The sequence below is a fragment of the Poecilia formosa genome, unplaced genomic scaffold (genome assembly GCF_000485575.1).
Source record: "Poecilia formosa unplaced genomic scaffold, Poecilia_formosa-5.1.2 Scaffold46, whole genome shotgun sequence".
Lineage (NCBI taxonomy): Eukaryota > Metazoa > Chordata > Actinopteri > Cyprinodontiformes > Poeciliidae > Poecilia > Poecilia formosa.
In genome coordinates, this window is record NW_006799985.1 from 512,723 (window position 1) to 535,682 (window position 22,960).

At 39.8% G+C, this 22,960-nt stretch overlaps 2 protein-coding genes across 5 annotated transcripts in view; one reads left to right on the forward strand and one right to left on the reverse strand.

The window, feature by feature from the left end:
* kctd15b (potassium channel tetramerization domain containing 15b) overlaps positions 1 to 6,934 on the forward strand; it is a 29,595-nt gene extending 22,661 nt beyond the window's left edge. For all 4 annotated transcript variants that reach the window (XM_007552127.2, XM_007552126.2, XM_007552128.2 and 1 more), the window contains one exon: positions 4,309 to 6,934. In XM_007552127.2, the coding sequence (XP_007552189.1) occupies positions 4,309 to 4,467 (159 nt within the window). In that variant the 3' untranslated portion in view covers positions 4,468 to 6,934. The remainder of the gene's footprint in view (positions 1 to 4,308) is intronic.
* A 3,120-nt stretch (positions 6,935 to 10,054) lies between these two features.
* Positions 10,055 to 22,960, reverse strand: part of LOC103138054 (transcription initiation factor TFIID subunit 4) — a 114,793-nt gene continuing 101,887 nt past the window's right edge. The window contains exon 16 of the mRNA XM_016671556.1: positions 10,055 to 13,391. Within this exon, the coding sequence (XP_016527042.1) occupies positions 13,218 to 13,391 (174 nt within the window). The 3' untranslated portion in view covers positions 10,055 to 13,217. The remainder of the gene's footprint in view (positions 13,392 to 22,960) is intronic.

The following is a 22,960-nucleotide window of genomic DNA, read 5'->3' on the forward strand; positions in this document are numbered from 1 at the left end:
ACGTGTCAATCAGCTCTGAATCCTGGGCCACAAGGAGCACCCGCTCCTCAGAGGTGCTCCGAGTTTGTCTGTGCGCTCCGTCGGCCATTAATATTGCATCGCGTTCCCGTTTTCCAGTCCTAAAACTCGTCCGCTTTGATTCCCTTCTTCACCCTCTTTGCTAAATTCCTAGGAGGGGCCGATATTACCCCCTCTCTTCACAACAGTGGCGACCTCGGGCAGCTCGTTCACGTGGTTAAATACGGAATGGTTTGCATTTGTTTGGTGGAGCCGTGTTTCCAGATCACCTGGGACGGAGAGTGGAAGGAGACGCTTTTAATCAGTTTCAGTCTTACTAGCAGGAAAAGAAACAGACAGAAGTAATGAAGTCTTACAAAGAGCTAATTTAGTTCTTATTATATCCTTTGCAGTTCGATCCTGATTTCCTGCACTTAGTGCAATATTTTCCATATTGTGCACTGCTTTATAAAAGTGTTCACATGTTGTCACATTGCATATAATTGCGAATGCGAGTATTGTGATTTTATATGATATTCAGAAAGAAAGTAGCTGAAAGGAAATAAAAACTAATAAAAAAATCTAAAAAGGTTTGTGTCCTGATGAGGTGCATGGAGCAGCCTTGTGTCAAAACTTTACTGAACCTCTATTAACTAAAAGTACAGCTTATCCTCTGGATGATAACTCAAACTCAGACAGTTCCAGACTTTGACTGGACCGTTACTAAATATGCATATGCTTTAAACTAAACTATAGTTGTCCAACTGGAAAGGAGGCCTTTGTACAGTCTTCTAAAAGGTATTCAACATCTGTCTTTAGCTATGGCCAGCTTCCCTGTCACGCTTGACGAATGCAATCCCACATCATGATGGTGCCACCACCGTGTTTCACCATGTAATTCCATAATGGTGTTATTTTTGGATAATCCGCAGTGCTAGTTTTACACCTCAAGTGCCATTTTTTGTGCAGGTCAAAAAGATTTGTTTTTGTCTCATTTGACCACATTTAAAAGGTGAATGTGTTTTGCTTTCAGTGGTGTTTTATAACCAAACCCTGCTTTGATCTTAATGCCTGACCTCAGTCTGTTTTTTAGTCCTCAGATTAAGTCGTACACAGTTGGATTCTGTTTATTATCAATGTGACTTTTTGAAGAGAGCAGTGGTACAGAATGTTGTTTAGGGTTAACAGAGTAAAAGGAGCTAAACACAAATGCAGGTCTGTAGCGTCATTTTATTTTAAAATACGCTGAAACTTGTTGTAACGTAAGAAAATGTGAAAAAGGTGAATATGTTTGCAGTTTTTGTTGCAGCCTATTACGGAGTTCACAGTGTTTGGACAAACTGGGGGAAAAAAATTAGGAAAAACTGCTAATGACCATTATTTCCATGTTATGGAAATAGTTTTCCTCAGACTCAGTCTTTATCCAATCAGGTTGCTTGTGCAGAACTCACAGTTTGACTTCTTAGTTATGGTTTTGCTCAAGTGAGCTAGAAAAGTAAGCAGGAAAATCTGCATAAGTACAACATAGGCTGGGATGTGGAGGCCTGCGGTCACGAGAACGTAGTGCAGAACAGAGCAACCAGACATGTTTGTGCTTTTTAACGCGGCGTATTCCTTTCTCTTGTCAGCAGGGATTGATTTCAGGACATTGTCCTGTGGACATTAGAAGCCTCAGCTTGGGTGCAGCCTAATTATTCTGTGTATTGTTTATCCCCCTATGGCACTAATTCACTGTGACAAAACTGAACGTGAACTTTTTTTATGGCATCTTATAGTCATTACAGTATCCTTGAATCAGTTACATTCATCTATAATAATATCCTTAAGTCTTTTGTGCTGCGGTGCGTTAATCATAAAAGTGTTTTCAGACTATCTTTATTGATCAGGCCCTTCTCCTCTGTGACCAAATTGCGCTGCTGAACACGACGGAGTCCCACATGTGTTAAGAGATGATTGGGAGAAAATGCAATGTGATGCAATGATCAAAGAAGGCTATGTAATATCATTTCCATAATCGTTAGGCTCCTCCGTCGCCTGTCATGGATTCTGGAGTGTTTGATGCTTGGGCAGGTCTCTTAATTAGCCACCCTCACCATCAGCTGTCTGCCACCCCTTCTGTCTCACAAATTACTGAGTTTGTCACCGTCGGATGGCCAGAGGATGAAAGTGGGGGAGGGGCGGACTCTTCAGAGTGGTCCGCTAAACTTACAAGCAGCACATCGATCCGCATTTTGGCTTTAATGAAGACATGCATGAGCGGATGGGGGGGGCCTGTGGCTTGCTCAACAAGTTTCTGTAAGTGTTTATGTGTGGTTTCTACGCAAGGCTGCAGGCCTTCGACTTGGAGGTCCAAAAAGCTCACTTTAGCCAGGGAAGGGGCTCACGCTTCTGTAATTACAGAGGTCTTCCTTCACCGTGAGTCTACGTGTCAGCGTGTGCAAGCTTTAAGAGAAAAACTTTCTGTTTGGATGAACCTCCCTGCCTCTGTGTCTGGCAGAACGGGTTTGCCCTTGGCGAGACCTTTCATTTCCATGCACTGCACACTCTGTTCAAAGGAAGGGGGAATAAGTAAATACACACTACTTCTCTCGCTGGGATTTAGATATATACTCTCTCCAAAAAATAAAAATAAAAAAAATAAAAAAATAAATAAGCTGCATCCCACACGAATTACAGCAGACGAGGAGAGAAAAGTGATGCAGGAGTTCACGTGTCTGAGTGTATCTCTATTTGGTGTGTAGGTGTGCATGCATGCTTGTGCGCGTGTGTGTGTGTGTCAGGGTCCAGACTGGAGGGCTAACATGCATCCCCATCTCCTGCTCGCTCCCTGCAGCTCCAGCACTTTGTCCTCGCACCGATCAGCCACATCTCCCTCCTCATCCTCATTCGCTGCACGTCGTTTCCTTTCCCTCTCTCGCTCACGGACCTCACTCCTTCCTTCACTTCTTCCCTCACCCCAGCCTCATTACTCAAATTAGGAGCTCCAGTAATCACCGCGCTGAGCTCCAGTCAGGCCCCTTAACACACTCGGGCTCTCCACATCCCTTTGAGCTCCTCCTGCCCTCAGCTCAGTGGCCGATCCGGCACGAGTCGCATAAATATTGCAGAGGTGGTGTGATGTTGGGAATGCCCTCTGGTTTTTATCACTTTCTGTGATTGGATTGAGAAGAGGTTTAATGGCATGTGCTGCATGTTGGAACTGATGACTATCTGAAGAAGTTCAACACTCCTCTCACGTCTGTTTTTCTAAATATTAATTTATCTCCTGTAACTGATTGGTTGCTCCTTCAGAGTCCACACAGTACACGGCTAAGATCTGGGGAAGAAATTAGAGAAAAAGCAGCAACATTTATATGGACTATGTGGCATTATTTGCTTAATTTACTCCCTCTGATCACTGCATGTGTTATTTAACTGAAAGAGTTTCAGCATGAAGCAGAAATTAAGAGGAGGTTTTTGTGTCCAATTAAGTTTCCAGAATGACCCTTGAGCTCAAATATTAACCAATCACAACAAATAATGTTGCTTGTAGGGCTTTACAGAGGTGAACCTCAACACAGGCACCCAGAGTTCGATTCTGACCTTTTGACCTTGTGCTGTATGCCCATTTCACATCTGACTGCTGTCAATGAAAGGCTCTAGCGCCACAACATTACTGACAAAAAGAAAAAAAGCTTTAAAGAAACCAAGGAATTGTTACTGATGCTTGCAAAAAGCACTTGAAGTTCTGCCACCGCAAATGCAAAAAGGTGGCTTTGTGAAACTCCACTGGGACTTTAACTGAAGTCAAGAGCTTTGATTTGATTGGACCAAAAATTAGCTTTTCGTCAACAAACTCACCTGTCGCTGGGTGTATTTTCAGTGTGAGGTTTAACTGGTGCAATAAAATATGAATTTATTTTCAGGTTTTTTACCAGGGGGTGTCAATAAATTTTCTTGCACCTGTTTAGTCCCACATCAACACCTCTAAGTAACATTAATTAACGTGATATTTTTTGAACCAGCGTAAAGAAGCGTGATTTTAATTAATTTCTGTTTTTATAACAGGTCTCGTGTCAAACTATTTATTTAAACAACAATTTTATGTTTTCTCTAATGCTGATCTGAAATAATTAATGCTCTAAAGAAGTTTGTTTCATTTCACTTTGCAAAAATTAAGCAAACAACACCTCAAAGCATCACAATTAATGCATTTTCTACAAAAAGTTGCTCACTGTGAGTTTCATCCTTAACACAAACATGAGTATTTCAAAAGTTATGAGTAATAAATGGTTGTATTTAACACCCGATCGTCTTTTGACTCGTGTGCAGGTTCTGGAGCGTCTTTTCCAGAAGGGCTTCAGCGTGGCGGCGTCATGTGGAGGCGGAGTGGACTCGTCCCAGTTCAGCGAGTACGTGTTGTGTCGCGAGGACCGGCGGAGCCTCTCAATCAACACTCCTATCAGGATAAAACAGGAACCCCTGGACTAGAGATTTTTTTTTTTTTTTTTTCCGGAGGTGGAGAAGGACTGGCAACAAACAAACCCTCTCCTCCTCCTCCTCCTGCTCCTCCTCCATCTTTTCACACCGTCCCCATCTCACCTCCACCCCCCTCCCCCTCTCTGCACCAGCTGGACCACAGCCTCCCCTCCAAGAACATAACTAAGTATTAACAGAGACTTTTAACCTCACTGACTCTGCTGAACTCCACGGGGAATGTAGGACCAAACAGAGGAGGAAAGCATCAGCAGCAAAAGGTTTTTCATTCTGTTTGAAAAAAAAATAAAAATACCCAAAGAATCTGTTGGACCGTCGGGTGCTTTGGCATCTCGCAGCTCTCTGTTTTTAGCGCAGATTTACTGACTGATTTTCCCACAGCTACTTTAAGAAAACAATGTACAGCAATCTGCACCACCTCTGTCATGCAGTCCTGTTTCTGTGGGACCAGCATCCGCTCTGACTGGTGACACGAGGGGCCCACCGTGGCCCAGGGAAGCTTCAGCAGCCAGGATGTTGTTAAGGATGACAAGATAAGGACATCATATAATTTTGCGAGGCCCCAAACCCCCGTGACCCTGTCAAACCTCAGCGGACTCAGCATTGTTTGCTAAACTGTTTCTGTTTTCCTTGTCCGCTTTGCTGTTTTTATCATCACATGGTGTACACAATTATTATTAATAGGATTATTTTTAATGTCTCTTTCCCCCCCACCCCTTTTCTCCAAAATGAAGGATGTACGAACATTGTATTCATTAGGCTTCGAGAGCTTGCGAGGGAGCGTTTCTTGGCAATGGCTGCAGCAACTCAGATGTCTGCAGGCTATGTGGCAAAAGCAATCTGACTGGCAATGAAATCGGAGCCAGAAAAAGTCCCATTGTTCGAGCAGAAATGGAAGAAAACCTCGACGTTTCCACATTGTTTATAGTCAAATGGGTTGTGCACATAAAAAAGAAAGCTGCTCTAAAATTTCTGCTTATTTTCTATAAAACAGACAGCACCATGAAAACATATTTACCCCCTTTTTTTGTGTTAAATTTACTGCTTCAGATAATTAAAGAACTTTTAATATGAGACAAAAAATACCCTGAGTAAATGCAAAATACAGTTTTTAAATGATGATTTCATTTATTAGGAGAGAAAATCAACCTAAAACAACCATTTAGCTGGGATTAACCACATTTTGGTTTTGTTTTACTAGCTACGTCCAGCTGTGTAGGATCAAGAGAACATGTCTAACAATATGAAGCAGGCTCAAAGAGTTTGTAAAAGCAACACATCACACCCTGATTAAAAGAACTTCAAGAACAAATGAGAAACAAAGTCATTCACATCTATCACTCTGGGAAGGGTTACAAAGCCACTTCAAAGGCTTCTGTGACTCAAGCAAACCATGAAATTCATCCCGAGAAATCGAGTTTATTGGAAGAAATCTCAGGTGGAGCATTGAAGGGAGATGAGAATCAAGTGGAGTTACATAGGAAGGCTAGGAAAGATTCAAATCAACATCCAAATCGTTGCAGGCCTCACTCGAATCAGTCAAAATGAAAATTCACGATTCAATGATAATAAAGAGCCTGGGTAAAAAAAGAAACAAAAACTGTCGGGGTAATTACCTGCTCACTCAAAACAAGGTTGTTTTTTTCCCCCTTAATAATGATAATAATAATTTTAAAAATTGATTTTTGCATTTAGCAATGTTATCTTTGTCTATTGTTAAAATTACTTTGCTGATCTGAAGCATTTGAGTATGATAAAAAAAAAAACAATTAAAAAGAGAAGAAATCTGGAGGAATGTCTGCTCAAACCGTCTCCCGTTTAGCACAAGTTTTAGAGCTGACATTTAGTGTGTCTCGGAATCAGCAGGAGATGAACTTTAAATGCTTAATGTTTGTTTGCACTTGACGAAGTTTACCACAGACCTGCCCGGTCCCACTCGTTCTGAGGAATCATTACAGCCCAGCAAACAACGCCAAGTCAAGCTGTTTTATGTTTAGGTGTGCGTTGGGTTTAAAGTACTGAAAAACACGGAGGAAAATTAGGCATCCAACAGAACAAACTGTGCCAGTTGTGTTGATTGTACGAGCATCAAGATGTTCTTTGAGCCACGCTGCATTATTTAAAACCGTATGAAGGACGCAAACATTTGATCCTCCAAGTCCTGTCAGTTCTGTTTGAATATTGTCACTTCTGAGTCCAGATTACTTCAGAGGTTGTTCACACATTACATATGGCAGAACCTAAAGTTGAACTGCTCTCCCAGCATCAATCTGTTGTTCACAAAGAGGCGAGTGGGCGGCATTTTAGTCGCTCCTTCTCTTCTTCTCTTGCTCTTACACTCAGCATGTCTTCGATCAAAGACAGAAGCAAGAAAGTTTTCACGCTTTTTATTTGTGCATAACTTAACTATGCTGTTTCTTCCATTCCAAAAGCCAGAGTTGAAACAAAAAAAACAAAAAAAAAGCAGCTTAACTCTGATCTTTGTTGGTGCTGGCAGTTTCTTGATTTAAACTGGGTTTGTTTCTTTAGTTTTTCATTAAACTTGGGTTCTGCAGTCTGAACAGGAGCAGAGAGTGGATGAAGTTTCTCACAAAGCAAACCGTCTTTGTTCTGATTTGCTCCTTTTGGATCCAGTTGCCTCAAAGGGAATGGTCAACCATGCTGTTTTTTCATGTGGAGAGAGGCATGTCGGGCTCTCTCTCTCTCTCGCGGAGCTCCCCCAGCCCCTTCCTGCCTCCCCGTTTACAGAACGCCCTCCTACGCCGGACCACACCGCAACAAACCAAACAAACTGATGAGTCAAAACACGAGCAGGCTCACAACGTGCAAGGCAACTCGACTCTGCAGCTGACCTCAACTTACTTTGGTTGTTCTTACCGCTGAAGGTAAAACCAATTTGTGCTTCAGTAATGTAAGACTTAAGGCATCTCGTGTTACCTTTTAGGAGCTGAAATTTGTGATTTTGAAAAAGAAAGATGCTCCCTTTTAGACATCTCGACGCATTCGGAACAACTGGAAATTTTTCGGACACCTTCCCTGTTGTCGGCCCTTTTCAGATGAAGCGCTCGTCAGTATTCACGTGGCTTTCACCGCCCCTCCTCGGCGGCTCAGTTTGTACAGTTACTGTGTATTGAATTGTCAGGACTCGTAGGCCTTATGGGACCTTCGTGTTTTTGAGAGATCTCAAAGCCACTTCACAGTAAAGAGTTAAAAGAAAAGTCAGAACATTACATTGTGTACATATGGATAAAAAAAAACAAAAAACATTTCAAAGCATATAATAAGGTGCAAATGTATATTATTTAAAGTGTTTAAAACAATTAGACTGTGGTATTAAAGGGCATGTGTTCATTTACAGTGTCTCCATTTGACTTTTCTTGCATATTTGCGATAATAAAAGGATGTACTGTATAAATTAACTTTGTCTCAGTCACTCTTTTAGAAAGGTTGACAGTTTTATAACAGCTTCCAACATCTAGTACTGTTTACGATGACAGTATTTACATTTAGAACTTTGTAAAGTTACAACCACAAGCACCAATGTGTATTTTGCATGGAAGACAAAATAGATGAAATTTCTAGATATGTTGCAATTATGGCTGTAAAACGTTTAAGCTCTTTACTAGCTTACAAAATATAATTCTTCATTCTTCTTTTCAGAACAACTCAAGTTCAGTCATATTGGACCTCCAGTTTTCACAGATTTGCCAGATATTCATGTCTGAGCTTTGACTAGGCCAATCTTATACAGGGATATGCCTTTACAATGTAGCCCTGGATTCATGTTCATATTTTTGGTGAACCTTTGTCCCAGTCTCAGGTCTTTTGAAGCGTCCAGCAGACTTCATTCGCCTTCCCATCGATGCTGACCAGCTTCACTTCCCGCTGCTAAAGAAAAGCATCTCCCTAGGATGATGCTGCAACCACCATGCCTCAAATGATGTGATCAGGATGATGTTCAGTATTAGTTTTCTTCATTGCATATTGCTTTGTATATGGGCCACAAAGGGATTCTTAACACTTTAAATGGGACTTTTACAGATTTAAAGTAACTGTTTGGTTTCACCCTTCAATAAATGTTTTCGAGTGACTAACAGTAATTACGTTTAAAGATTCTCCTCCAGAAATAGCCATACTCTTTCCATTGCTACACAACTAGTTGAAAAATGCTGTGTCAGATGTCTAAAATTGGGGACATTGCATTATAACCTGCTGTGCTTTAAACTTCTCCATAGCATTGCCCCAGGCCAGACAAACATCTGAGATCTTCATAAAACATCTGCACTTAAACTGAGCTTTAAATGAAACAAGAAGGGACTCTATTTACTAATTAGGTAAAGTCACCAAATCTTTTTTTTTTTTTGAGGTGGCAGCTTGAATGGTTCAGAATACAAATGAGCACCACAGTTTTCAGTGTTTTTTGTTGTCATTTTCCTTCTACTTCACATTTTGTGTTGGTCTATCAGATAAAATACAAAAAAGAAAATCTCTGTGTGGTGAACTTTATGTGTTTACTTTGAGCAGATGGAACCTAATCCAATTTGCCAGCCAGATCAAACGCACGAGTGTCTCCTGCTCGTCTCTGTACAAGGAGAAGGATTTTCATGGTCCAGCACAGCAGAGGGTCGAACTGAGAGGCAGAAAACAATAAGCTTTTCCAAGGTCTGAAGTAAATGGTCAGTTATTCTTCTGCTTAATTAGCAACAGAAACCTGGGAGGGATTTTGATAGCTGGGCCAAAGTGCTTCACTGATTTGGTATTTTCCTTGGAATTTTACATTTTTGAAACTATATTTTTCAGAAAACTGAAAGCTCTCAGATCACATGCTGCAGATTAAGGACCAAGCAGAGAAATGTCCCGTAGTGTGGTGACTTTTAGGGGAAATTTATTTTTGGAAACTTCTTCCTTTAAGTTAAAAAAGTGAGCAAGCAAATGGATTGTTTTCTACAATTTCCCAAAGCAAAGATTCACGATCAGCAATAATAACCGTCAACATCTTATTTCGTATAATGCACCTGTGTTACGCCAAGCTGCAGACATTTTATTACCAAGTATCTTTACTTCAAAAGTCTTTAAGCACAATCTTCATTGTGCTTTTTAAAGCTCGACTCTAATAGACTTAGACCGAGATCAAACATGATGTGACAATTCACCAAGAGGGAGAGAAAAGTGTTACAAGTGTTTTGAAGCATGTTCCAGTTGTGCAATATTTTTTGAGAAGTTTTTATGTAAAAAAAAAAAAAAGGGGGGGACAGGCAAGTTGGGATTTGCAAAAGATACTGGGAACTTGTAGTTTTACAACCCAGAAAGTAATAAATAAATGTAATGAATCAATCTGCAAATAGGTTTAGGAGGAAAATATGCCTCAATTCAGGGGTGTTTTTTTTTCCCAACAAAACAACATGAAACAACAGAATGACTGCACAGAAAAGAGCTGTGAATAGTCTGGAAAACTCAAATAAATGAATTAAACTAAAGAAAGTAAAAGAACAAACGACCCAGGAGCATTTATACGTACCTCACATTTCCCTCACCTTCCTGTTTTTAATGTAAAGAAGCATTTAGACAAAGACAAGATCGCTCAGTTTAGTAAACAGCTTATTTATTCCTTTACAAAATAAGTACGAATACGAAAGTTTTTTTTTTGACACAAACAGGAAATTTTCCAGATATGTACAAGAGTTTACCAAAAATAACGTGGTTCTAATAAACATACAGTTTTGTAAACAATATTTACAAATCATCCTTGCAATGTAATGCTATTTCCAAGAGCTGTTTACATCAGAATTATTGTCTTCTTATTTTGGCTAAAAAGCTGTAGTAGCAGTAGTAGTAGTTGTTGTCGTAGTAGAAATGTCCTCTTGTGAAGCCATCGGAAACAATAAAAATCATTGAATAAAAATGTCACCGGACCAACCACAAATTGGTAGTGCTGTGCTTGTTTCTAAAATGTTTTGGACTTCAAATGCATGAGTTAAGCATAAAAGCCAATCCTCCCAAAAAATAAAACATATGGTGAAAACTGACAGAAACTAGCAATAGTGCTTACTATTTGCTATAATACAGCGACAACTTCGAGCTGTCGGGTAAAATAGATTTTAAAAAGTGCTGCTTAAATTTATGATGCACAACAATTGCTTCAAATATCCCCCTTACCCACATAGTTAAATAAATTTTCAATCTGGCAAGAAAAGCTGCATAGAGGCCAAGAAATCTAGTTAGATATATATAAAAAAACATACTGGACAATATTACATAATACAATTAGGATTGTTTAAGGATTAAACAAAAAAAAAGGCAAATATTTAATATGGTATGTAAAACATTTTCTGTCACAGAGATCAGTCCAATGAAAACAAAAAACTAATCTGGAATCATAAAACTGCTTCCTTCTATTCTTTTCCACTTTACTTTACTTTAACTTTACAACCGTTACTCATTTGGGTGAAAAATACAGAAAATACAAGTGCTGCACACCATAACAAATATCCTGCCTTCACCATTCAGTCACTGCGAAAGCTCGGGTACAAGGGACAGAACAGTTACATATGTTTTCTAAACATTAGGTGACGTACAACACACGATAAGTCGGGAGACATGATAGAGGAATGTCTGCTTGCCTTCTGCTTACTTCACATTATAAGACGATACTGACCCAGTCAGCGAGGCTGATTGAAGACTGTCTGGATTTGTTAAGTGGTCGTTGCAGGTAACTGCAGGAGGATGAGGAACCGGGGGGATTTGTCATGTAACGATACTCTGAAAGCACGTCCTTTTACAAAACATCAGCTTTTATAATATTCACACAGAAATCACTTTCTTTTCTTACAAGGCTTGTGATAAAAAATATACATGCTGTAAAATAATTCAAAAAGAACTATTTACATTTACAGCAAGGAAATGTAACAGAATGATGTGCATCTTAGTGGCTTCGAAAAGAGTTTTTAAATTCAATTCAGATCATGTATTAATATCAGTTCATTATACACAGGAATGTATTTCAAATAGATATGTTAATTTTGATGATTATGGCTTACAGCTAATAAAAACTGTATTTAAAACTAAGAAAATTAAAATATTATATTATTACTAATTATTATTATTAATGGACAAATAAAATAGTAATTCCTAATTCAGAAATGTTACGCTAAGCTACAAGAAGTTCTTGCTACAGAAGACAGTTGTTCCCAGAGTGCTACATTCAACAATATCAATGGAAAGTTTAGTGGAAGAAAACATTGCAGAAGAAAAAAAAAGTTGCACAAGAAACTGGTGTAGCTTTAAGTGGGTTGTGAAGCAAATCCACACTGTCAAAAAAAAATATAAATAAAATGGTTTAACAACCATGTTATTGCTGGCCAGCAATTTTGCAAAACTTAAATGTCTTAGGGGCTCTGCAACCTCAGTAATCCATAGAACTATCCTTGCCCTGAATTCAGCATAATGAAACTCATTTAACCTAGAAATATAACAAGACCTTTTGGAAATGTAATTAAGTTTCTTTTTAGAAATTAATACTATAGGGAATGTTTTGAGATTTCTACAGAGCCACCATTTTATTTTTAGTTTTTTAAAAGAGAAAAACATAAAACTTTTGCAAAAGAGGATGGACGCTATGTCTTTTACAAAAAGTTATGCAAGTAAAGCACAGAATTTTGAATCTAATGACCACAAAAATAGATTAAAATTGCACTTTTGGTGCTTCTCTCCCATTTAGCTTCTCTAGGCTGGCAGCAGCAATTAGCAAACACCAGATGGAACTGCATGTTTTCTAAGTTTATCATGCAAACTACTTCTCAATCCAATGATAGCAAGAACAGTTATAAACAGCATAATGGAGAAGCATTGCTGTGCTGAGGCATCGAAAAGGGAAGGAGCTTCTTAAAGAGACAGACACAAATTTTAAAGTGTGAGACATCTCTGATGCAAAGTTAAATTCCTCTTAAGTTATTTTTGACATAAACAGCATTTTCATAACTACTGAAGGTAATATAGTTACTTGATTGTGCTACAAAATGGCAAAATGTGTCCAGAGAACATATGAAACAGCCCCTTTAAAATACTTTTTCGTTGACATTATTCAACATTCGAATAATCCGTAAGCCATAATCGTCTAAATTAACAGAAAGAAATGCTTCAAATGTGTCACATTGTGTAAACTGAATCTACTGAATCTTTCAGAAGTAAACTAACAGTTCAAACACGTTTTGATTTATTAAGATGCATCAGTATTTTGAATCTGTTCTCTGGAGTAAAAAGTCCATAAAGTCTCAACGTTTGAGCTCAGTTAGACTACATTCATTGACCCGCGTCAACAAATAGCTCACACAAAAAACTAGAGTCTGCATTGAGGTGTGAAAGTAACCATCTGAGTCTGCAATTCCTACGAACATGGTTTCTGAAGGTTCTGACACCAGTGTGAACTAATAAAAAGCAACCGAGAACACATGGAACAGGTTCGGACATCCTTCATCTAACAAATCCAACACAAAGTACGTGACGTGGCCTTTAAATCGAAGGATCTAACTACACACTGTGAAGCTAAACGGAGAGCACAAGGAACAACAACATTTAGCTTTTTTTTTTTTTAACTAACCCTCTGTGTGTTAAAAGCTACGTCGAACATCACTACAGTACATATAGAGACACAGAGCAGAAATATTAGACCTGATCTGAAGGCACGTGGCTGGGAAGGAGGAGGTGGAGAAGGTGGAGGTTGAGGTGGGTGCTGAGCAGAGCAGAGGCTACTTGAGCAGTGCACGGTAAAGGAGGAGGGAGTGGGCAGTCTCTCTCTCTTGCTCCATGTAGAAAATCAAGTCCCTGAGGTTGACGCGGGTGATGCGGTGTCGAGTATACTGGCGAGATGAGGTGGACGGGGCGGAGGAGCACGCTGGGGAGCCGGCCGTGCTGCTGGAGACCTGGAGACAAGAAGTTCTCCAGTGAGGAGGAGGAGGAGGAGGAAGATGTACAGCGCCTCGCTTAACAACTCATGCCATTTGACCTTTTTCTCATTTTCCCACATTACAACCACAAAGTGAGACCTACACAAGGGGAATACCTGTAAGGTGAAGGGAGGTAATAGTACCAACTCTGAAAAGTGTGGTGCATATATGCACCTGCCCTTTAATCTGATACCCCAAAATGAAATCCAGTGCAATCAATTACCATCAGATACACAACAGACAGTTAAAGATAAAGTAGAGGAAAATTGCAAACTACAGAGATATGGACATCTAACTATTGAAAATGTAACTCTGAAATTTATAGTCAATATGGGCCAATGTTTTTTTTTAGATCACAAGAATAAAAAATTAATAAATAAAGTTACAGTCCAAGACTTTATCTGCTTTTGGAGTAATGGATTCTTCCTGCTGATTGGCCATTCAGCCCATATTTCACTATTGTGATAAAGATAAAAGTAATCAGAGCAGTTTATTACTTTAATTAGGTAACTGTGTGGCTATGACTGCATGACACAGCAATCATAGCCCCACAAACAGTTCTTTAGGACACCAGTAACATAAAAAAGTATGATTTTTATCACTAAAATGCACACATTGAAAAACATAGTGAAAATAATCCTAAGAACAATGACAGTTTTGTTGTCACAATAAATTAATTGGAATTTATTGTGATGACAATAAATGAAAAAGTTTTCATGATAAAAAATGTATCAAAATAAATGACAACACAATAAATGTCTACCCAGAGCTAGGACGCTGGTTTTTTTTAGCTTTCCTTCTAGGGTTGATACACACATTTTGCACCACAACAGAATTATTTACTCATGGAAAGAGCTGTGCTAGACACGCCAGTAAATTCTCCTCAACATCTGTCTGTGCCGAGTTCAGTGAAACCGCAAAGAACCTAAAACGTCTGAAACAAAGCATCTTAAACAGAGGCAAGAAAAACGTCTGGCCAAAATCCTGACAAACATTTCAAACCAACCGTCATACATGGGGGTGGAGGGCTGATGATTTGGTTAGCATGTTGGAGTCTTTGAGTCTACCATGAGTTCTCCTGAATCCCAAAGTAATCAAGAGTCAAAAACAGAACAATTTCTCTGACGGCTAAAGCTGGGCCACGACTGGATCACCAGCAGACAATTATCCCAAACAAGGCAGCGAATCAGCAACAGTCTGACCAGACTGAAGTGTTTCAATGGTCTAGTTAAAGGTCAGACATCAAACGGCCTGAAAGGATGAGGTGGGACCTTTAGAAAGCTTTAAACACACACACACACACACGCACACACACACATATCCACTAACATGAACTGAAGAAATGGGGTAAAGAACGTGGTCAAAATTTCCATTTCATCACCTTAGTCTGGTTTTTAAAGTTGCTGACTTATGTTCAGACGAATTATCTGTACCTCACAGTTTTTGACATAAATCCAAACCACTTAAAAATGTCTTTTAGAGAACACAAGTTCCGTGACTTTCTAGTAGTAAATATTTATTTGCTGGTACTGACATGAGTTCTTTATGAAAACTAAAAACATTACCAGTTGTGATGTTTATCTCGAGGATCTTAAGAGACTATTCTGGTGAGACTTTTCTCACCCGAGAGCAGGGCAGGGCGTTCAGAGGAATTCCTCCTTATTTTCAAGGAGGTCTTTGTTACTATGCAGGGTTTGAAGGAAAAACTATTTACATGGTAAAAACAAACCGTATGAGTGCTAGGAATGAAGCAGTAGTTGTGTTTCCAATTGACGATATGACATCATCTTTGTTGAATGGCAAACACATTGACAGTATCAAGAGTTAAGAATGTTGCGGCCTCAAAGCGAGTATACACCTCCAATTAGAAAAATTAATCCCCTCTTGCAGAGCATGAATGAGATCAAAAGATGGCATAATAACATCCAGATATTCAGGTGCACACTGAAACCTTTTCTTCAAACAAAGGCTGAAAAAAATATTTACAAAATGCTGTCAATAACCAGGGAAACCGCAGGCACAGTCAAAAGACACCTTTATGCTGCCTGGAATACGAAAAGATTTGTAATCTAAACAAACAAAGCTTCTGACAAAGATAAAAACGCTTCATTTCAGACAGCAAAAGTTCACTTAAAGGAAAAACTCTGGAAAAACAGAAGGAAGGAAGGAAGTTAGGAAAACAGCAACACGAAAAGAAAGGACAGTGAAGGACATGAGAAAAGAAGAATAAAAGTAAAACGAATGGACAAAATGCTAAAAGAAAGAAAGAAGAGCACAAGGAAGAAAGTAAAAACAATCTGAAGGATGGAAGTAAGGGCACAACATTTAGCCAATGGAATAGGGAACAAAATCTGGAAATACAAATGTATGCTCTTATCCAAATCTGGAAAAAAAATATGTGATTCAAATTCCAGACGTTTCAGGACCTGATTCTAGCTTGTGAGGACAAAAAAAAAAAACCCAAGGGGTTCTCCAAGTGAAGCATTTGTCTTCTTGCTCTGAGTAAAACAAGTTTGAATGTGAAAAGAAGTAGTCATAAAAAAGATGAAAGGCACAACCAGAAGAGGTAAAAAAATATTATCTTACATGGTCATTCAAATAAATTCAATCTATTGTGTTGTGACAAAAGCATGCTTTTCATCAGGGTCAGTGTCTGCTGAGCCACACACTCCTTTTCTGCGTCACCTTCACAAGCTGACTGAACAAACAACCTAAACTCTAGTCAGAAAGACACAAGAAAAAATGTTCAGAACAAAGTTTATTCTGGTAAAGACATTTCCTTCTTCACAAGAAATTCAAATGCAGAAATTCTTGAAGGTTCAGCAGAAAAGTAGGACAGACTCTACTGCTGCTTGTCGACATTAGCTTCACACACACACAATTCACATCTATGACCAATAATGCAAGAGTAATCTGACATCACGTGAGAACAGTTCTGACCAGACGTTCTGTCCAGATCAGGCTGTAAGACGAGCTAAAATGAGGTCTGCAACAAAATGATGACATCATGCAATTTCTGCCCTTCGTGTTTATTTACGTCATGTGTGTTATTTTTCAATCTTTTGTTCTCGATTTTTTTTAAAATAAATTTTATTAAACTTTTTTTTTTAAAACTTTATTTTGCAGTTTGAGTTTTGAAGAAACCCAGAACAATGCAGTGGTCAGTGGTGATTTAATTAGAATTGAAAAGGAAAATAAAGTCATTTCACATAGCTTTTTATCTATTTTTTTCCATGACTTTCTTGGTTTGTTTTCACTGAAATCAAAAGCTCTGTTGTAGGTCTTTGTATTTGAGCCAGAAAAAATATGAATAATGTAAAAACGAAAGTGTATAGAGAAGGTGAAACAGGTGAAACGATGCATTTACATTGGGACAAAGCCAGCAAGTGCCCACTTGAACCCAGGCGGAGAGAAATAAGACAGACGTTTCAGTCAGGAACACCCTCTCCCAATTACGTTGATTGCAGCACTCTGTAAACACACTGTACACACCAGCTTTAATTGCAAACATAAGATGAGTTTGAATTTACAGGAACCAAACCAAAACCCTCCAGCACCCGCCCTCTCATATGCTTGGTTGTGCGTACAATATGTATGACGATGCCGTGTCTCAGATTTCCCCTCGGTAAACTCTCTGACCCCTGGATATGACTTGACAAGTGAAGCTAGTCAGGCCACTGTTGCTGCCAACTTACTTTAGCAACATGTATCATCTTCTGCTGCTGGTCGAGGGGCACATGGGTACAGCCAGCTCATCGTTGCCCCGGGCCACACCAGACCCCTTCACTCTGGGGAGCTACCCAGGCCTAATCAGGTCAATCATGGCTGACCACAAGTGAAAGATGGGCCTGCCTACTGCCATGCCAATTACTGCCAGTCAGGAGTCAGGCCGACGACAGGGTCAGGGATTATTTCCAATCAAAGCCATCCATCCACCTGGACAGATGTGCAGACGTAGCCACAGGCGGCCAGTCGGTGCTTCCACTGAAGTGGATGAAGGTAGGTAGTGCACTGCAGCTCCCAGAATGCCTCATTTCCCTCAGGGAAAAGGGCAGGCTTTAGTGAGACACAAACGGAAAGGTCAGGGCTTGTCCAGGAACTCTCACGAAACGGCATCGTCACCCTTTCCTCCTGTCTTCATGTGTCCTCCACACCAAAATAATAAATCAGGGCTTTTAAGGAGTTGGCCTCGTGTATCTATGGAGACCAGGCTTTTCACCGGTACATGTAAGGAATAATGTGGAGGAGGCACAGCGGATGGGCGGGGTAAACATCGAAGCTAAACAAAGCAGATGGCTGAGTGTCAGTTAAAAAGGAAAGTGAGACATCAACAACCACGCTCTCCTTGTCGCTAGCAATTACACACCAACCGTGTTTGAAATTCGGTGGAGAACAAAGCAGGCAGCCTTTGTAAGTTTCGCAATGGATGAAAAGGAAAAGCAAAGAGAACAGAATATGCAGGAGAGCCGCATCACTGAGACAGCAGGGCAGAGCAAAAAGCAATGTCTCAAAATCAACTTGGCCAAGAAAGATCCATGAGGCAAAAAACAGCATCTGTCATTTTATCTGTGATGGCTGCTGCAAGGCAATATGTCATATGACATATCCGTCGTACAGAATGTGCAGGGATACTTCAATACATCTCTTCAGACGTTTGACTTGTTCACATGGGGGGACATGGAGAAAAAACACAGAGGATAGAACCTAAGGAGAGCAGAGCTTTTAAAGCCTGTTTAAATTAAGGCCTCGTAAATGTTTTTAGTCCTCAGCAATGTTGTGGTGGCATGCATACAAATTGTACCAATTAGACAAGGGTTGGTATGAGACTCACAGTATGAAAACCGTTAGTAGAAATGCCATATTTCTAAAGCATACATGCAGAAATTCAGAGCAAATGTGTTCCTTAATTGTTTTTATTTAAAAGAGAAAATAGAAATTCACATTTTAGTTTCCACTTTCCATTTTGACTGGTTGTGTTTGTCAAAAAATAAAAAAATCTGGGCTCGCTGCGAACAGCAACAGGTGGGGGAGGATGTAGTGCTAAAGTGCTCTATGCTTTATACAGCCAGAAAAACCTTGATCACTTCAGCCCTCTGTCTGGCATCCTGTTAACAGAACTTTAAACCGTAGGAACGGAATGAAGGAAGGTTTTAAAATAATGAGTTTTCATACTATAAATTATTATAATGCACCTATTCAGGCCTATACCTAATACAGGTATAAAATACATATTCATTACCGTTTTATCCATGTACAAAATAATTCAATAATCTGACTTTCACAAAATCAGAACAGGCAGATGAATAAATGTGCAGTGCAGTAAAATCTTCTGGATATTTTGCACAAGATTTAGTAATATCATAACAACTCTGTAGTGTGGTAATATTGGTATGCTGAAAAAGTTGCAGATAAATAAGAAGAGATTTTAATTTTTTTACAGAAGTTTCACCAATAAATGTTGTGACTGGGATCAGATGATTTTAAATTGAACACTCTTGACCATTTTTTCTCTACCAACGAATGCATCCTCCTTAGAAATGAAGATGTAAGTTAAACCATTTTTAGTATCTGAGTTTTTAAATGGAAGAAACTATTTTAAAGCAAATTACATTTTCAATCACATATCAACAAATGTCTGCATTTGGTGCAAGAGAGCAAGACTCAGTAGGTAACAGGAAAGCTGAACAAAGTTCATTTCAAGATCAGTTATGAAAGATGTAAATGTTGGGATCCGTTTGGAAACCTCAGAGTTAAAGTCAGGGATCTAGATGCTCAAGAATGCACACACAAAGAAATTCACATTTTTGTAATGCTAGCTGCACTAATAGCTAAATTATAAGGCGCTGAAGCTATTTTACAATATCAGCTTTTGTTTTAAATGAGGAAATGCAGGTTTTACTACAACTGCTCTTTCATACAGTGCCATATCTCCTTCCCACCTAATAAATACAGTCTATATTTTGAATGCCACTCTTACGTTTCCATATGTTACAGATTCTAAAGAGGAGAATGAATAAAGTATTGGTGTTGGTGGCTTAAAGCTTTATAAGCAAATCTATAAACGAAATCCCATTTGATGTTATCAGAGGAACACTGATCATCTACGTTCAGCCTTGGAAAGGTTTAAATGCATTCAGACAGTTTATTTGTAATGTTTTCACCCATACTTGGCTTTATTACCTTTACTTATGACTCCTTGTTTCCAGTAGTGAATTGGCAGCAGCTGTGCTTGCATGTGTCTCAATTTTCATTCACTCCTTTATTGTAAGGGGGAAAAAAAGGAAAAGGGTTGGTGTGGAAGGGCAGCAGGAGAAGTGGGGCTTCTTGCTGATCTGCGGCTTTGAACCTTGAGTGGCACCTGTGCCTTGATGCTGAAGCCAATATTGGATTTGGCCCAGGTCACACCTCAGGGCGGTGGGTTAATGGCCCACTTTGCCAGGCACACAGAGCCGCTCGGCCCCCGTGCGGTCCAACCTGCTGCCTCAGCACTCCCCTCCTCACAGCAGAAGTTACTGATAGAGGCTGTGTGGTGAGAAAGAGTGTGTGCTCGCTGTTTGTGCCAGTATCTGACAACGCACCAGCCAACAAACTGCGTTAACTAAAACTGCGACGTGGGGAGAAACCATTGCTCAGCATTCATATCTGTGGCTAAAGCCAGGCTCCATGTTTATGACGCTATGCTACTTCACCCTCATTGCTTTGATGGTGAAAAATCTTCAGGCAAGAAGGACATGTATTGCGCAGACACAGATTACTGACAAATAAAAAGTCACAAAGAATTTAATAACGGCAAATAACTCGGTCATTCTTGACTTATCCTGGCTGCAAATGTTGCCTTTAGCTTCCTTCTCTCACAAACCTGTGCGACTGACAAGCGGCGTGCGAGTTGTCTGACTGAAAGACAGATTTGCTGACTGACAATTTTATCAGAATTGTGGCTGATTGAGTGACTGGCTGGAAGCCTGACTGAGTGACTCATTTACTGACTCCCTGGTTGACTGAGATTGTGCCAAGAAGTAAAGCTTTCCCACATGTTCTCCTGCATGCTGCATTTCAATCGAGGAACGCTGCCTCGTCCCCTTCGCTGTGTTTACAGTGTGTAGCCCAGCCGTGGGAGTGCAGCCCCACTCTCGGCCTAAAAACGCCTCTCCTACGGCCGCCATTAATCAGCAACAGAGACTTTTGCGCTCCTCTCTCCCTCTCCGGCTCTCTCGCCTCTCCCTTTTTTCCTCGCTCCTCTACGCCCACAGACATGCTGGATGAGGCCATTTTGAAAGAGTTAACAGATGTCGGCTGATTTGCCTCAGGCCTTCTGACATTGCCCGGGTGATGTATTTGATGTGGAGTTTATTCAGCTCTAATAAACGTATAAAGAATTAGAATAATAATTCACAGATGTACATACCCAGATTATACGCCGGAGCCTCTCTTTGAAGCAGACAAGGCCGACAAGATTTACTGAAACAAGCATTGGATGAAAAGGGCCTTGGTTCAGTCTTCCAATCACCACTACAGATGCTCTGATCCAGGATTTTTTGGTTCCATTTCGACAATTTAATATTGACATCTGCCGATACCAATGCTGTTGATCCAGAGCATTTTAAGGCAACAGTGGTCTCTCCATGTAATTTCTTAAGTGTAAACATTCCTTCAATGTGTCAAAGTCTTCAGCAGGCTGTCCCATTATGACATTGAATCCACTGTTTTCTGTTGTTACTATAACAATTCAACCAAACTCACCAATTTAAATGTTTGCACAAAACTCATATTATTGTTGTATTTTCTAATTTGAAACAGTAAATTATCTCAGAACAAGCTGATTCTACGCAGCAGAGTCCTCACTGTATCGACTGGCTGCAAATTCTTGAAATATGCTTCATGCATATGTTTAAAGGGACGACGTTATGTGTTTTCCAGGCACATAGAGTCATTTTATAGAATAATCAAGTAACTATGTTAGCTCCAGGTGTTATAGAAATGCTGTCCATAGCGAACAAAGATTAAAAGAAATTTGACTTTGCATGATAGCCGTATCTGACAGCTTGAAACTGGGCCTCTGTCTCTTTAAGACTCTCCTACTCTATCTGACACTCCTCCTTCAGCCTGTCACCACAAAAATGTTTCTCCATGATGCCGTTTACAACCGTTCCCAGCAGATTTTGAATAAGAAAGAGACTGTATGATAAGCTCAGGAAACATTCGGCTCCTCAAGGTGTTTGCTAATTGTTGCTGCCGCTAGTCTGGAGGAGCCGAGTAGGAAAAGTGGAAGTTTGACTGGAGACTGAAGAGCCAGGGTGAATAGGCAGCACTTTATAAGAGCAAGTGTTTAGGGACTCCCGAATGGCTATCACGAAAGATTCAAGGATTTCTCAAACATACATGAATGAATGAATCAAAAAAATGCTTTGGATATGTGTTTGATGGGGGAATAAAATTATAACATGATATGAAGCTCAAAAAGTTGATTTTGCATAATATTCCCCTTTAAACTTTTAGTAATCTGCTAAATGTAAAACTTTCATCTACTACACTATTCAAAACATTTATTTAAATACAATGATTAAGATTATTATGTATATTTTACTGAAGTGTACAGGAATACTTTTGCATGAAGGTTAAACATTCAGAGCAAAATTGGTCAACCTGCAAAACATACCCATCAAGTTTGGATTGGTGAATTTAACACCAGCCTAACCCTGATATCCAATCCAAGAATCACGTTAGTATCTGGCCCAATACCAATACCGAATTGAATCGGGGACACCACTAATTACTACATAGTTACCAGCACTTCTAACACCAACGCACTGTGTCTCAGCACTATGACACAGGTGGCCTTTGATCCTCACAAACCAAGCTTTCGTGTCAAAAACCCTTAAGAAATCAGTGCCGTTTTTTTAGTGCTTTCTCAAAAATCAAAGCAAGTAAAGCGCATTTGCTACATCTGTTTTTTCTTCTCTCAGACATGCTTTCACTAATTTGTCTTTTTGTGATGGAAAGAAAAACAAATAAAGGGCACACAGAGGGAAATAAAAGAGGAACAAGAGTGAGGTCTGGCTTTCTGATCATTGCAAAAGGGAAAAAAATGGGGGAATTACTCTCAAAACAAACAACTTCCATTTGCTTCACAACTAAACAACAACAAATCTCAAAAATGGCCAGTTGTAGAGTATCTTAATACCCACATAAACCATAAAAACAGCTACACAGCTCCATGGCAATGCATAGCAACCGTGCAGAATTTCAGTCAAGGAGAAAGAAGGCAAAAAAACACCTTATTACTTCTAACTCCTGCAAGCCATTTTGGTCTCCAAAGGTTTTAGAGCGCCGCAGGCCATGTGTCTGCAGTGTTTCGGGAAATGACTTGCCTTCGCACGAACACTGCTATGTTCTGCAGCACTGCTGCCCCCAGCATCCCCGCTCAATTTCTGTTTAACCCCTTCCTGCCTTCCCTCACACTGACTCACTGCAACAGAGAGCTCACACCCAGCACAATGCTGTCACATTGTTTAGCCTCCACCAAACTAAGGCAAATCAGACCACAT